This window comes from Barbus barbus, assembly GCF_936440315.1.
Source record: "Barbus barbus genome assembly, chromosome: 32".
NCBI classification, from domain to species: Eukaryota; Metazoa; Chordata; class Actinopteri; order Cypriniformes; family Cyprinidae; genus Barbus; species Barbus barbus.
In genome coordinates, this window is record NC_136760.1 from 2,296,656 (window position 1) to 2,312,380 (window position 15,725).

Consider the following 15,725-nt stretch of genomic DNA (forward strand, 5'->3'; position numbering starts at 1 on the left):
TATTAAAGAATAGTTCACACCACAGCTATAACTACAAAGGCACAGAGAAACAATATCGTTAGAATCGATTTTTTCCAGCTGATGAACGATAAAAACAGTGACAGCCAATCAGAATCCATCCTGCTATAACGAGGAAATGTGTCCTTTCAAGAGAGTAGATCTGATGTGGGATTTAAACTCATCTGGCAACCCCAATCAGTCAAACACATTTTGGATATAGAGAGTTTTTATTTTTTAAACTGTATTTTAGTCTCGTCTTTTTTTTTTTTCAACGATATTACATGTTAATAAATAAATAATGATGCTAGTCTCGTCCTACTCATGGAAAAAAGGTTGTCAGGGAATATTTTCATAGTTTTTATATTGATCATAGTTTTCAGTAACAATTAATTCTTGCAATGCACTCTTTGTTTTCACATTAGTTTCACATGATTTTGACAGCTTTCATTGACAAAATGTTGGTCTAAATGCAGTTCAAATTCAAAACCATGTATTTTGTACCAACATTTGGTTATTTTTTTTAGGAAAACTAAAGTTAACATCTAAGACAAAATTCATAAAATTAAAATAAAATAAAAAACTCAGCAAGTTTTTATTATTTTTATTCTTTGACCATAGCATTTCAATTTAAATGTCATTTGGTGTAACCAATAGGTAAATACCACATTTTCCTGACAGGTGAGTGTGCACATTAATACATTTTAAAATATATTAAAAGAAAATGTATTTCTTCTTGCAAATATTATGAATTAATTAATATTACAGTAATTACTAATTCATAAATATATTTTTGTGGAGTTGCACCACACAAGATTTTACAACCTGAACTAACCTTGCCTTTTTGTAATAAAAAGTTCACTATTAATAACATTTTAATATTACATTTAATTATAATTATAATAAATGCATAATTGTATATATTATAAATCAATATAATTACAACATAATTCATATCATTTACTATTTTACAAGATTTCTTGACCTTGGCATACAGTCTGGAGAATAACAGATTTTGAGGAAGTTCTGTCTTTTCTTTATGCTTAAGAAGAGTTTTATGCTGTTTTTGAAGTTTTACAGACATGGTCACTTTAACAGAAGCGAGTGAATCTTCATAATTTCTCCTTTTATCTTCCAGTGAAGCAGCATATGGGTTTGGAACGACATTCTAAAGAGCAAATAGCAAAACTGTTTTGATTTTTGGGTGAACTGTGCCTTTACGGTGGATGTGAATGAAATATGACCAGGTGTTCAGTCAGTATTTCTGTGGTTGGTTAAATAACAGAATCAGACGAGACTCGATAGATTAGCATCAGCATGTCTGCACTCAGAGTATCTGACCGTACCTTGTGAAATGCCCAGTGCAGAGTACACCCCCACCCTCATGGGCACTTTGTCCTGCGTCTGGTTGTGCTGTGCGTCATTCGTCCATTCGCTCAGCCAGAAGTTTGCTCCGATGGCGGCGGCGCTCTGACAGCCGTACAGGAAACAGATGAAGAGAGACAGGAACGGCCCTATGGCTTTCGCATACTCCCAATACACCTTAAACTTCACCTGAAACACAGACATCAGGAGAAAACACTCTAAAAGAGTCCAAGCAAGTGCATAATATTCAGAATATGCTGAGTATGTCAAACTAGATATTGTATTTATTACTAGCTGTTAGCTAATTTTTTATTTTCCCTATTACTAAAATTTAGGACAACTCGAAATACGATTCAAAACCCTGCTTTATGCAATTTTTTGCAATCTGTCAGGATTTATACTCTCTCTCTCTCTCTCTCTATATATATATATATATATAAATATATATACGTGTGTGTGTGTGTGTGTGTGAGTGTGTTTAAATAAAAAAAATTCTTACAAGAAATATTTTGTTATATGTGTCCCTGGAGCACAAAAGCAGTCTTAAGTCGCTGGGGTATATTTGTAGCAATAGCCAACAATACATCGTACGGGTCAATATTATACATTTTTCTTTTATGCCAAAATAATTAAGACATTAAGTAAAGATCATGTTCCATGAAGATATTTTGTAAATTTCTTACTGTAAATATATCAAAACATATTTTTTGATTAGTAATATGCATTGCTAAGAACTTCATTTGGACAACTTTAAAAGGCAATTTTCTCAATATTAAATTTTTTTTGCACCCTCAGATTCTAGATTTTCAAATAGTCGTATCTCAGCCAAATATTGTCTGATCCTAATTTATCCTTAAAATCTCAATTTTGAAAAACTGACACTTAAGACTGGTTCGGTGGTCCAGGGTCACATATGGTGCTTTGGTTATTTCATAGCATTAAAAAGGGGAATAAATAAAGATAAAATTCAGGAAATTAAAATTGAAATAAATTTCAACTATATTTTTTATGTCTATTTTGTTTTTCTTACAATAAATATTTTATACAATGAGGGAAAATTTTAATTTAAATAAAATCTATGGATGGGTCCTATAAATTGTATTAATGTCTATTATTTTTTATATGGGGCTCTGGTTACTTCATAGCATAAAAAAGGGAAATTAACAAAAACTAAATTCATGATATTAAAAATTGAGAATTTAAACTGAGAAAAATCTGTCTTACAATAAAATTTTAAGTGTATTTAAATTAGTATTTTAATTATTATTATTTTTAATTATTTTAAAGCAAAACATTTTATACATTTTTTTTAATGTTAAAATTTTTTTCTTGCAATAAATATTTTATAATATGAGGATTTGGTAATTTTATTGCAAAAAGACAAAAATTTAAATTGAAAAAAGAAATCTGTCAGGGTGGGCACTGTACATTTTGAATGTTTTTCATGCAATAAATATTTTATAATATGGGACTTTACTTTTTTCTTTGAAAAAGGAGAAATGAACAAAGAGAAAATTGATGAAAAAAAAAAACGTCAGGATGGGTACTAGTCATTTTTTGTTTAATTATTTTTTTTTTTTTCTTGCAATAAATACTTTATAATATGGGCCTTTTGTTTTTACCGCAAAAGAAAATAAAAAAATTCAATCTTAAATTATCAATTAAAATATCTGTCAGAATGGGTGCTATAAATGTCATATTTAGGTGTATTTTTGAGTTTATTTTTTTAATAACTGGGACAGCACAGTTGAATGTGAGACATCTGAAGTATTTAAATCTAGCTACTTTCCTGCTCTGTTAGCTTTAGCTTTAAGATGTTAGACATAATAATTTACCTAAAATGTATAATACTTCATACTGTATGTGAGGGATAATTAATTACAAAACTTAGTTTAATGTGGCATTATAGTCAGGTAGAGTTGTGTGTTGTGTGTTTGTTCGGCTCTCGTCCTCCACACGAGGGCAGTCTGGAGTTACGAACCCGTCCGGTCTCAGCCGTCTCAGCCTGGATGAGTTTCTCCACCTTCAGCTCCTTCTTCTCGGTCGGAGACTCTGGGTGCTTCCTCTCGCTGCAGCGCCGCCGGCGGGACATTTTCTTCGGGTTCTCCGGATCATTAGACATGATGCTCATCTGCCTACAACAGACAGAAGAGACGCACAGACCGATGGGACATCCGAACTCAAACACCCATGCATTCATACTGATGGAAATGAGATTTTCAGATGATTATTTTGGATATTTATTAGTGCTGCCAAGTGATTAATCGCATCCAAATTAAACGTTTTTGAGTACATATGTGTGTATACTGTGTAAATTGATTATGCATATATAAATACACACACATGCATGTATATATTTCAGAAAAATGTTATGTTTAAATATCAAATATATTTACATTTATATTATAAATTATATGAATATAAATATATACATGTACGTATTTTCAAAATATATATTGTATGTGCGTATATTTATACATACATAATAAATATACAAAGTACACACATATATATATTATGTAATCAAAAACTTTTATTTTGGATGCGATTAATCGCTTGGCAGCACTAATAAATATATAAACCCCTGAAGATCATCATCGACCTCAATTTTTAATTCATATCACAACACTATTTTTTTATTTTACACATAGTACTATGGAAGGCAAGTGTAATTTAGTAAATTTTTTATTATTTAAACCAACTTTATTAATCCTGTAACATGCATGCATCTATAAGATGATGCTTATTTATAAACATTCAAATAGGAATAAATATAGCAGTTCAGTAGCATCCAAATGTCTTCTGTATATTCCACTGAATGGGCTATTAAGTGGTTTTTAACTGGAAATACAACATGCAAATAAATTGCATTGTATACCACGAAGTCACTGAAAAATAAAAGCAGTGTTTGCCGAGAGCCAAATTTGTCATCAGGAGAAGTGCTTGTAAAAGCAGAAGTCATAAAGCCAAAGCCACTGGCAGAGCGAGAGGCATTAAAAATGCATGTGTACCTCATGAACTGTCTGCGCGCCTCGTTGACTACAGGCTCGTTATCCACCATATCTGTGTGATTACTGAGAGCATCTTCAGGAAACTCCTCCTCCTCATCATCAACCAGTGCAACTGAAAAACCATCAGGAGTCAAAGTCAGAAAAACAGTGTAAGACCAAGACTAAAGAAATAATGTATCATAAATATATTATGAACAAATGAAAAAAATATAATAATAAATATATATATATATATATATATATATATATATATATATATATATATATATATATATAGTTACAGATGATTAATATTTTATAACATTGGAATATTATTATAAATAATTATTTCATTATAAATTATGAATAAAAATCTATTTAATAATAAACATTTCATAATATGTATTGCAAGCAAGTATGGATATATAAATAATATGTATTATGAATAAAAATACATATTTATTTAGAAATATCTTTGTCAACTAACAAAACCGAAAAACCATTGTGTCAAAGTGAATGTATAATAGTGATAGTAATAAATAATTGTATAAATAATTGAAAAAAATCATAAAATGTATTTCTTAATATGAATAATTTTAATGAATAATGTGTAAATAAATAAATATGCAACCAACAAACAAAGAAGTTATTATTTATTAATATGTATTCTAAACAAATAAATACTCGAAATAATGTAAATATATGAATAACAAATATTCCATAATATGCACTATAAATGAAAAATATATCAATATAATAATTATAAACATTTAATGTATTATAAACAAATAAATACTATTTAAATATATGAATAACAAATATTACATATGTATTACAAATGAAAATAATTATATATAAATGTACAAATGATAAAAACTAGTTAATATATTACAACTAAATAAATTGAAATATGAATAATTAAATATTTAATAATTATTTAATTAAATTACATTGCATTACATACAATTTATATATATAATTTTATATTACATATATATATATATATATATTTTTTTTTTCTAACTAAAATAAATATTTATATAATATGTATAATAAATAATGAATAATTATCTTATGTACTGGTGACTTCATCTTCTTCGATGATATCCTCGAGAGAGTAGTTTCTGAGGAACTCTGCAAAAGCTCCATTCTGCTTGAGCAGATCCTGGTAGGAGCCCATTTCTGACACGCGTCCGTCCACCATCACCAGGATATTGTGCACCTGCGGCAGGAAGCTGATCCCGTGGGTCACCAGTATCCGTGTCTGGAAGAGGAACAGCACATCGCTTTACCCTGATCTGCTAAATCACATTACAGCCCGACTGTGACGGACGAGAGCTCATCACATGTGAGACCATTGTCCTGACCACTGTTAGTTCACCCATATTATTGTCAGGGAACAGGCTCGGAAATAATCATGCACATACCTTTTCCTTGAGGGCTCCTTCAGGCCCGATGACTTTGTCAAAGATGTGTTTGGCGACGTGAGCGTCAACGGCGGACAGAGGATCGTCCAGCAGATAGACGTCCGCTTCACTGTACAGCGCTCTGGCCAAACTCACTCTCTGCCGCTGACCACCGGACAGATTGATGCCCTGCACACACACCATTGACATGACATGCTGATAACCACATTACATGACACCGCACATAAACAGATTTGAAAGCAATAAGGTACCAGAGGCCGTGCTGTACTGTGAATAAGTCACAGCTGAAGGGCGTTGTTAGGAAGTTATTCACAATACAGTAAGCCTAGAGTTACACCTTATAGCTTTTATAAAGCGGTTATTACACCATAGGGCTGTCAAAATGGCACACATACATCTGCTTATCTTTCAGTATGAGAAAACGTCCATTTTCGGTCTTTTAGTTTAAAACAGACTGATTTGTGAATCGTGACACAGCGCGAGTTTGCAAGCGTCACTACAGTGTAACCTGATGGAAATAAGGACATACAGAACCATACCTGAAACAGAAAACTAATAAATATGCTAATATTGCCTCCTCACTTTGGAAACTGTGGGCTTCCATACAGATAAACGCACAAATTAAAGTTTCTCCCGCACGAGAAGAGTTTCTTTGAAGGGGAAGGGTCTCAAAATAAAAGATGAAAGACGCAACATAACGCCAGCAGGGGTTACTCATAATTCATTAAATCAATAACAGTTAATTTGTCTGAAATACATAATACATGTAACATGTTGCTAAGGATGGTTGCTAAGGGTCTTGCACCACTGAGTGAAACAGTAATAGTCGTGCTTTATTGTGATCAAAACAAAAAACACAGTTGTTGACCAATCAGAATTGAGGATTCCAACTAAGTTTTATAAACATATTTTTTTATATCTCTTGAGAAAAGTCCAAAGCCTAACTGCATTGTCTTAATAGCTCAGATGGTAAGAAAACCAACAAAGTCATACATAACAATTAAAATCAGGTTAATGCACTGCACACATCTTAACTGCAATGCTTTTTAAATTATTATTAAATATTATTAAATTCTATAACATATCGTTTTATATAATTGTACACAGATTCTAACCATTACTACAAAAATACTGTATTACACAGTTGGGGCTGCCAATTTGTTAGATTTTAATATGATTAATTACATGATGTGCTTATTAATTAATAAAGTTAACTGCAAATAATCACATGTATATGATTACATGCTGAAAAAACCCAAAGCCCAAAATCATGCTTTGTATTTTGTACTTGCATTGAATAAGCTACTCAGAAAACCATTTATATATGTTTATATATGTATAAACATATGTGTGTGTGTGTGTTTGTGTGTGTGTGTGTATAACCAGTGTATGTATATTTATATAACTTATATATGTGTAAGGCACATGATTAAATGTGTTAATTTCTATTAAAATATTACTAAACAATATTTAATGCTATGGGATATTAAATAAAATATATTTTTATATGATTAATTCTATTAAATTAACATTTTCAACTAACAGCTTTAATAACCATGCAACATTATTTTATATATTTAAAAAAAAAAAAAATGTTCTGCACACACATACAGTACTAAAAAATGTCTGTCAAACAGTTACATTTGAATATGATTACTTGATATGCTGATTAATTAATCAAAATAATTGCAAATAATTGCATAAATGAATATCTGTTGAGAAAAGTCCAAAAACATGCTTTGTATGTCATGTTTAGATGTGTTTTTTACATATATAAAGTGTTAAATACTATATAAAATATATTTTTATAGAATTAATTGTATTAAATGAACATATTAAACTGACAGCCCTAGTTACCATACAGCACTATTTAATTAAAATATACCAATAAAAAACTATTAAATGATTATGATTAAATGTGTTATTTAAAAAAATATATTATTAAATAATATTAAATATTATAAAATGTATTTTAATATAATTAACTGTATTAAATGAACACGTTCAACTGACAGCCCAGCTTATTTAAAAGTCATGCACAGCCGTTGAGATCCAGCACCTTCTCTCCGATCTCAGTCTGGTCTCCTCCAGGAAGCACTTCCAGGTCAGGGGTCAGAGCGCAGGCCTCCAGCACGCAGCGGTACTTCTGCTCCACGTACGGTCTGCCGAACAAGATGTTGTCTCTGAGCGTGGCGTTCTGGATCCAGGCCTGCTGCGGTACGTAAGCCACGGATCCCTACAGGAGGAGACGAGCATCAAACACAGCATTCTCCTGATAAACCCTAATAAAGACTGATCTGGAGAAGAAATACACACCCGTATGGAGATCTGACCCTCCTGCTTCTCCATCTCTCCCAGCAGGGCGGATATGAGCGACGTCTTCCCACAACCCACGTGACCCACGACCGCCAGCAGAGAGCCCTGCGGCACCATCACATTAATGCTGCCGACACATCACACGGGTCAGCACTGCTGTTAATCAATCACTTCATCACTCAATGTCTTAAAGCATCTTACTTAAGGATAGCTTTTACTTGACTACTGGTTCAATTCTGTTATTTGTTTATTTAGTTTACATTTTTATTTCATTTTATTATTTGTATTTTTGTTTTATATTTTATCTTATTTTGTTTTTTATTTAATTTCATATTATTTAATTTTTTTATATTTATTGTATTCTATTCAATTTTGGTTATTTTGTTGTTGTTTTTTGTATTATTTTCTTATTTGATATTTTATTAGCTATTTTAGTTTTTTATATTTATAATGTTATAAGTTTTGGTTTGTTTTATTTTTATTATTTTATTTATTTATTTTTTTGTCTTTTTATATTTATTTTATTTGGCTTATTTATTTTCTTATTTTATATGTTCTTGTTTTATTTGATTTATTTAGTTTTTTATTATTATTTTTATTTTATTTGATTTTTATATGTGGTTTTATTTATTTCTGTTATATATTTCTTGTCATATTTAATTTATTCTTCTGTCCTCACATCTTGTGTTGTCTTGTTTCTTGTGTTTTGCATTTGTTGTAAAGCACTTTGAGAAAGCAACTTTTAAAGGCACCATTTAAAATAAAGTTTTTATTTTTGCTCTATTTTTTATTTGACAACAACGCGTCTTTCAATAACTGTGCACACACACATATCTGTGTGTGATATTCACATGAATATCACACACAGATGCACAATATTCACATGAATATTGATACATTTGCACTTTTTTCTAAAGGATCAAATTTAAAAACCACACGTATGTGAAAATCGCTTAGAAACAAAAGGTGTCAGGCTAAAATGCCTCTTATATTAATATGAATAAGTGATCCTAAAATAAGTCTTATGTATTTCAGAGGACTATAAATGATGTTCTGCATAAATCTAGAACAGCTTCAGCATAGAAACGCAGCTAATATGCAGTAAAGGCCTCTATGAAAGTGGGTGTTTTGTTTAAATTACACTTGGCTTCACTCTAACCGTGAATCAAAGAAACATAAGCATATGTTTGCAACAGGAGGTTGTCCATGAAGACCATATATGTAAATAGATCTGCTGTTGTGATCTTTTCTAAGTACATAAATAAGATCAGCTGCACACATTAAGATGAATGAGAGACGGTGTTTTATGAGTCTTACTTGTCAAGAGCTGCTTGGTCTTGTTTGGCCCATGAGAATTTCCCGTTTACGACACTCACGGCGTATTCTGACGGGAGAGAAAGCGTGAGTCATCTAAACGACTCATTTTGGAGGAAAGGAAACTTGCAGACAGCAGAGATTTCACAATGACTCATCATTAGAGGAGCTTGAGAGCAGAAACTGGAGTCGAGATTGATTGTTTTAGCATGACACTACTTCAAGAGCCCGGCTCTGTTACCTGAAGCGTTATTTTTTCTGTCCACGCTCTCGGGATCGAGCTCATCGTGACTCAAGAAATTCTGGATGCGTTTCAGAGACACGCTGGCCTGACGAACAATCACACACAGAAACAATCAGACATGAAACAGAACAGAACGGCTTATTCTGTAGGAGCACAAAACATGATGAAGCTGATCTCACTCCAGGAATATTACGCAATTACTACATAGACTAACCCCAATCAGTTTATTCAAACTGAGGAAAAGTTATTTTCTGCTTTAGTTCTATGACAGATGCTGACAGAAAAGCAGAAAATAATTTTGACTCACTTTTTTATATATGTATATTTAATTTTTTCTCAAAGTGAGGCAAAATTAATTATTTTCAGCTTTCCTGATCAATTTATACTTATTTTAATTAATTATAAAATTTTTAATTTATAATTATTTATTTATTTTCTGCTTGTCTGCCAGATGTGTGTATATATATATATATATATATATATATATATATATATATATATATATATATATATATATATATATATATATATATATTTAATTAAAATCTTTAAATAAAATCTCTTTAATCTCTTTTTTGACAACATATGACATATATTTTAATTTCATTTAATTACATGTATATACATCTGTGACTGACCCTGGAGCACAAAAGCAGTCATGTATAAATCTCAATTTAAAAAAATTGACACTTAAGACTGGTTTTGTGGTCCTGGGTCACATATATGTGTGTGTGTCATATACATACATATATATATATATATATATATACAGTTATATTATATATACAGTTGTATTTTTGAGAACTTCTGCTGCTCTGTGTGACAGATACTGGCAGGAAAGCAGAAAAAGGTAGTCACATATATGTATATGTAAATAATTTTTTTTTAATCAATGGCATCTGTGATGTATCTCTAAAGCTGTAATATTTCTGAAATATTAAGGAAGCGGAGGCTCACTTGTACGATGCTGCTGATGACCTGTGGAAGCATGTTCAGCGGGAACCTCAAGATGTTGAACAGAGACAAAGACACAAACGCCTTCTCTGCATCCAAGACATTTTCCTTTTTCACAGACACGAACACAGCAAACGTGGTCATAGCCACCTGAAGGACATCACAGCACAAACATGACAGATTTAGGGCCCAATTTTAATGATCTAAGTGCATGGTCTAAAGCGCACGGCGCAAGTGCACTCAGCGCGTGTCTGAATCCACTTTTGCTAGTTTAACGACGGGAAACGGTCGCGCGCCCGGCGCATGGTCTACACGGGTTGTCCCTATTCTCTTAATGAGTAATGGGTGTTTTTTGGGCGTAATGTGCAATAAACCAATCTCATCTCCCATTCCCTTTAAGAGCGAGTTGTGCTCATGGATTCCCTATTTACAGGCGGAATTTGCAAGCGCAAAAACTGAACGCGTCTCCGGAGAGCAAACGGATCTGCTCGTGTGCAAGCAAATAGGTAGCCTAATTCTGATACATACAATGACTAGCCATAATAACATGTAGGCATTTTTATATTTATGTAGTCTACACAATAATAATCTTTTACCTTGTAATTTTTTATATTTAGCATGTTTGTGTGCTCCTGTGTGTGTAATAAGCTCGTTGTGGACCTGCCCAGAGGCGCATATTACTAACGCACTCTTTAAATAACAAGAAAAAATACTGTGCCATTGACTTTAGACCAGGTTTGAGTTGGTCAATGGTGCAGTCTATTTTCAGTTCCTCAAAATAGCAACACACCAACAATGTGCTTGAACACACCTCTTTTTTAGACCAGCACGCCCATGGGCGCAAATGCATTTGCTATTTAAACAACGCACCGCAGGACGGGAAAATGAGAACTGCATCATGCTGAAACTTGCAAAAACACTTGACCTGCGCTTTGCGCTGCATTGCGCCGGGTGTATGTTAGGACCCTTAGACTTCAGTCAGTGCTAAAAAACTGAAACAAAGGGCCGTGTTTGGTGTGCACTTTGAGCTTATTAATCACATCGGCTGATGGACTTTTGAAACATGAGCCAGCAACTCGACGCCTAGATAGGGATCTACCACATCATTAGGCATATCAAAGATAAGCACTTTGCATTTCCGTCAGACACACATGAAACCACACAGAAAGCGATAAGTTACCATGAAGGGTGCGCTGGTCCAGGCCATGGTGGAGAGAGCGCTGAGATACGCCGTCTTACGCAGCACATTCAGCTCCTTCTGCCGGATCTGCAGGATCTTCTCCTTGAAGGACACTTCCCAGGCGTAGAGCTTCAGCACCTTTATACCGTTGAGAATCTCGTTCATCAGCTTGATGCGGTCGTCCTTATGCTTCATCTGCTCCACCTGTGCCGACAAATGCAATGAGGTTTCATGCATATTTTGAATTATATTTTATTTTTATACTGTGCATTTTAATTTTAGTTAAAACTTTAGTCTTTTTGATGTGCATTTCTGTAATTTTTATTAGTTTTAGGTTTAAGAATTTTTAAAATATAAAATTGCATTCATTTCCATTTCAGTTTTAGTTAAGTACATCAAATTAAAATGAATAAAAATGAGAAATGTTGCCTTGCATGTCATTTAAATGTGAAAATAATGTTGCCTCACTAATGCTGTCAAAAAATCTATATTATATATGGTGGTCTCATTCAAATGTATATTTAATATTTAATTTAATTTTCTCCCTAAATCAACATCCAGTGTGATGTAGCTCTAAAGTTTTTTTTAACCTGGAATATTTTTTAGTAGTTTTCTTTTTAATAATTTTTTTAAATATACATTTTTAATATAAATGTTTATTTTAGTTTCAGTTAAGTACATCCTTTAGATAATAATGGATAAAAAAAATGAGATTAAATAAATTAAATAAAAATGAGAAATGATGCCTTGGCAACTAGATGGAATAAAATAAGTGTTTTATATATTTTATTTTATTTCAGGTAACTCAAGTGGTTTTTTTTAACAATAATAGATATTGTTTTAGTTAACATTGATTTGATTTGACCCTTTTTTTTTTTGCTGAATAAAAAATACACGATACACCATACATTAAAACATGAAAAAAAAAAAAAGTCAGGATAACACAATAAAGCCCTTGGGCTTATTTCCATCCACAAAAACAAGAAAAACAGATCAAACATCAATCATCACATCCATATATATATATATATATATATATCCACAAGTTTGTTGCTACATACATGAAGGACTCTTTACCTAAATTACTCTTAACTCTAGGAAGTACAAAATCAGTAAGGCTGCCCTTGTGGAGTAGCTGTGAACATCTCTGACTCTATTAAAATAATTAACCAAATATTTAGGGACAACCCCATACACAGACCTATGTACCATGCACAGGTGAATCTGAGAAACTCGATCTTCTACTTTTAACCACCCAATAGTCTCAAAATGAGAAGTATCAAGATGAGATCTCATGGGGAGGTTCAAAATAAGCCTTATAGCCCCATTTTGAGCAATCTGAAGCCTATGTTTCAGGTGCTTTAAGACACCATTATACCAAGAGCAACATGCATAGTCAAAATATGGCTGAATTAAAGCATTTGCCAGAGTTTACATCGCTTTCTTGTCCAGAAACCTTGAGATTCTGTCCAAGAAACGTACTCTTTGATTTACCTTGGTAATAACCTTTTGCGCTTGGCCCACTCCTGACAAGTGGCAATCCAAGGTAACTAACTGATTCCTTTACATTAATCTCATTATCTCCAACTAAAACCTTAAAACCAGGAGATCTTTTCAATCTTATTTTTGACCCAAAGAATATGGCTTCCGTTTTCCCTAAGTGAAGCGATAGCCTATTGTCTAACATCCACCTACTGACATTTGATAATTCTACACTAAGGGTTCTTTCAACTATGTTCTTATCTTTATGTGAAACCAATAACGCTGAATCATCTGCATATAAAAAAGTTCACATGAACATACAGACTTAAGGTCATTTATTTATATATATATATATATATATATATAAGGACAAAATTGGACCCAAGACACTCCCTTGAGGAACCCCACATTCTATACATTGTGGTTGAGACATTGTACCTCCAATATCCACCACCTGCTTCCTATCCTTCAGATAAGAACTCACCCATCTGACAGCTAAGTCATTAAAACCAATGGATTTTAATTTGCATACCAAAATACCATGGTCAACTGTATCAAAGGCCTTCTGTAAATCTAACATGACCATACCACAAAAATAACCTTTATCTACCTCCCTCGTAATATGGTCAGTTAGATACAGTACACAGGTGTCAGTAGAATGAGATTTACAAAAGCTAGACTGAAACTCATATCATAGATTGCGTGATGCTAAATATTTATCAATCTGTTGTTCAAAGATAATCTTTTCAATTATCTTTGACAGACTGCACAGAATAGAAACAGGTCTGTAATTTCCATATTCTAATTTACTCCCTTTCTTATATAATGGAATTACTCTGGAAAATTTAAAATTATTGGGGCAATGTCCTTGTTTATAATATGGGTAATACATGGGGTGATCACCTCAGCAGCATCTCTTAAGAATCTGGCTGGAGTATTGTCACAGCCAGTGGCTTTAGAGCTATTTAAATTCTTCTCAAGTACAACTGCCTCTGACACCTTTTCAAAAGAGAAGCCATTTACTTTGACTTTGAGTATTGGCTTTCACCATACTGTCCTGACGGGTCAGGTAGTTTTTCCACCAGTCTACTAGCAACTGATGAGAAATAGTTGTTAAAACTATCTGCCACTGTCACCTTTTCTGTTGTGACATTATTCCCCAAATCAAGTGTTATGTTACTAGTTTTTGTTTTCAACCGGCTACTGTAACCTAGCTGCTTGAGGGACTTCCATAACTTACTTGAATCATTTCTATATTCCACAATTTTCTCATTAAAATAAGCCTTTTTAGCATTAACCACTAATCTATTCACTTCATTTCTCACCTTCTTATACTCTGCCCAACTCTGATAATCCTTATTTCTCCTAAATATACCATAGTTCTTATTTCTCAACCAAATAGCCTTTCTCTGTTTAACTCTTACTACCTTAAATGGTGCTAAATTATCTACAGCTTCTAAAAACATACATTTAAATATAAAACATGCTTTATCAACATCATTACATTGCAACACAGCAGACCAGTTTTTTAAATTCAAGCAGTCATCAAATGCTTCTTTGCTATAGCTTTTTAGTGACCTAATTCTTATGGAACTATGACAATTGAGCACTGCTTTCTTTATCTTTCGAGTACAGAAAACAACAGAATTATCGCTCAATCCATAATTCCTTAGCCCACGATCTGCTATCCTAGACTTATCTGACACTAGAACAAGGTCAATAATAGTTTGAGTGGAGGAACAGACACGCGTTGGTTGTTTGATCAGCTGATGTAAACTAAATGAGCGACACAAATTCATTAACGCCTTATAGCCAGAAAGGTCCGTCTTTCGAATATCAGTATTAAAATCACCTATCATGATAACTTCTGAATTGACAAAGTCTGTACACTTTGAGCACACTTCTTCCAGAATTTCATAAAACATTGTGTGGTCAGGTGGTCTATAGCATGCTCCAACTAAAATAGGCTTGCTCTTCGGCAGCAAAATGTTTCAAATTGGTCATTATTCAAGTCCATTTTCTGATTAAACCCAATGTCCGATCTCACATAAACACATACACCTCCACCTTTTCGGTTTCGGTCTCTCCTAATTAAAAAATAATTCTCTATTTCAATTTCGGCATCCTTAATGGAGTCAGCCAGCCATGTCTCGGTAAAACAAAATAGTCCCATCTTATTGCTGTTCCTGAGGAGACGTATCTCGGTGATTTTTGGCTTCTGATGATAAGATGAAGCAGGTGAAGTCCCCTCGTCGAAAGGAATAACTCCACAGTTGGCTTAACCTTACGGATATCCTCCAAGACCGTACAGGATGACTGAACTGAACGGAATCGCCAGATTGCTTACACTCATCAAGGGATGCCGTTATGTTTCCCAAGCCCAGCTCCGTTCTCTCGATGACTCCATGCATCCTCCAAGTCGGCTGCACTCATGGACAAATATTTGCTCCCATCAT

At 33.0% G+C, this 15,725-nt stretch overlaps 1 protein-coding gene across 1 annotated transcript in view; it reads right to left on the reverse strand.

Annotated features, from left to right (window-relative positions):
* The window catches only part of LOC306851957 (ATP-binding cassette sub-family C member 3-like), a 63,265-nt gene that overhangs the window by 14,823 nt on the left and 32,717 nt on the right, over positions 1-15,725 (reverse strand). The window contains exons 12-22 of the mRNA XM_079388501.1: positions 11,788-11,991; positions 10,611-10,757; positions 9,651-9,738; positions 9,413-9,479; positions 8,096-8,222; positions 7,839-8,015; positions 5,780-5,947; positions 5,433-5,616; positions 4,374-4,485; positions 3,344-3,497; positions 1,344-1,551 (exon numbers count right to left, since the gene is read on the reverse strand). Coding sequence (XP_079244627.1) covers positions 1,344-1,551; positions 3,344-3,497; positions 4,374-4,485; positions 5,433-5,616; positions 5,780-5,947; positions 7,839-8,015; positions 8,096-8,222; positions 9,413-9,479; positions 9,651-9,738; positions 10,611-10,757; positions 11,788-11,991 — 1,636 coding nt within the window. The remainder of the gene's footprint in view (positions 1-1,343; positions 1,552-3,343; positions 3,498-4,373; positions 4,486-5,432; positions 5,617-5,779; positions 5,948-7,838; positions 8,016-8,095; positions 8,223-9,412; positions 9,480-9,650; positions 9,739-10,610; positions 10,758-11,787; positions 11,992-15,725) is intronic.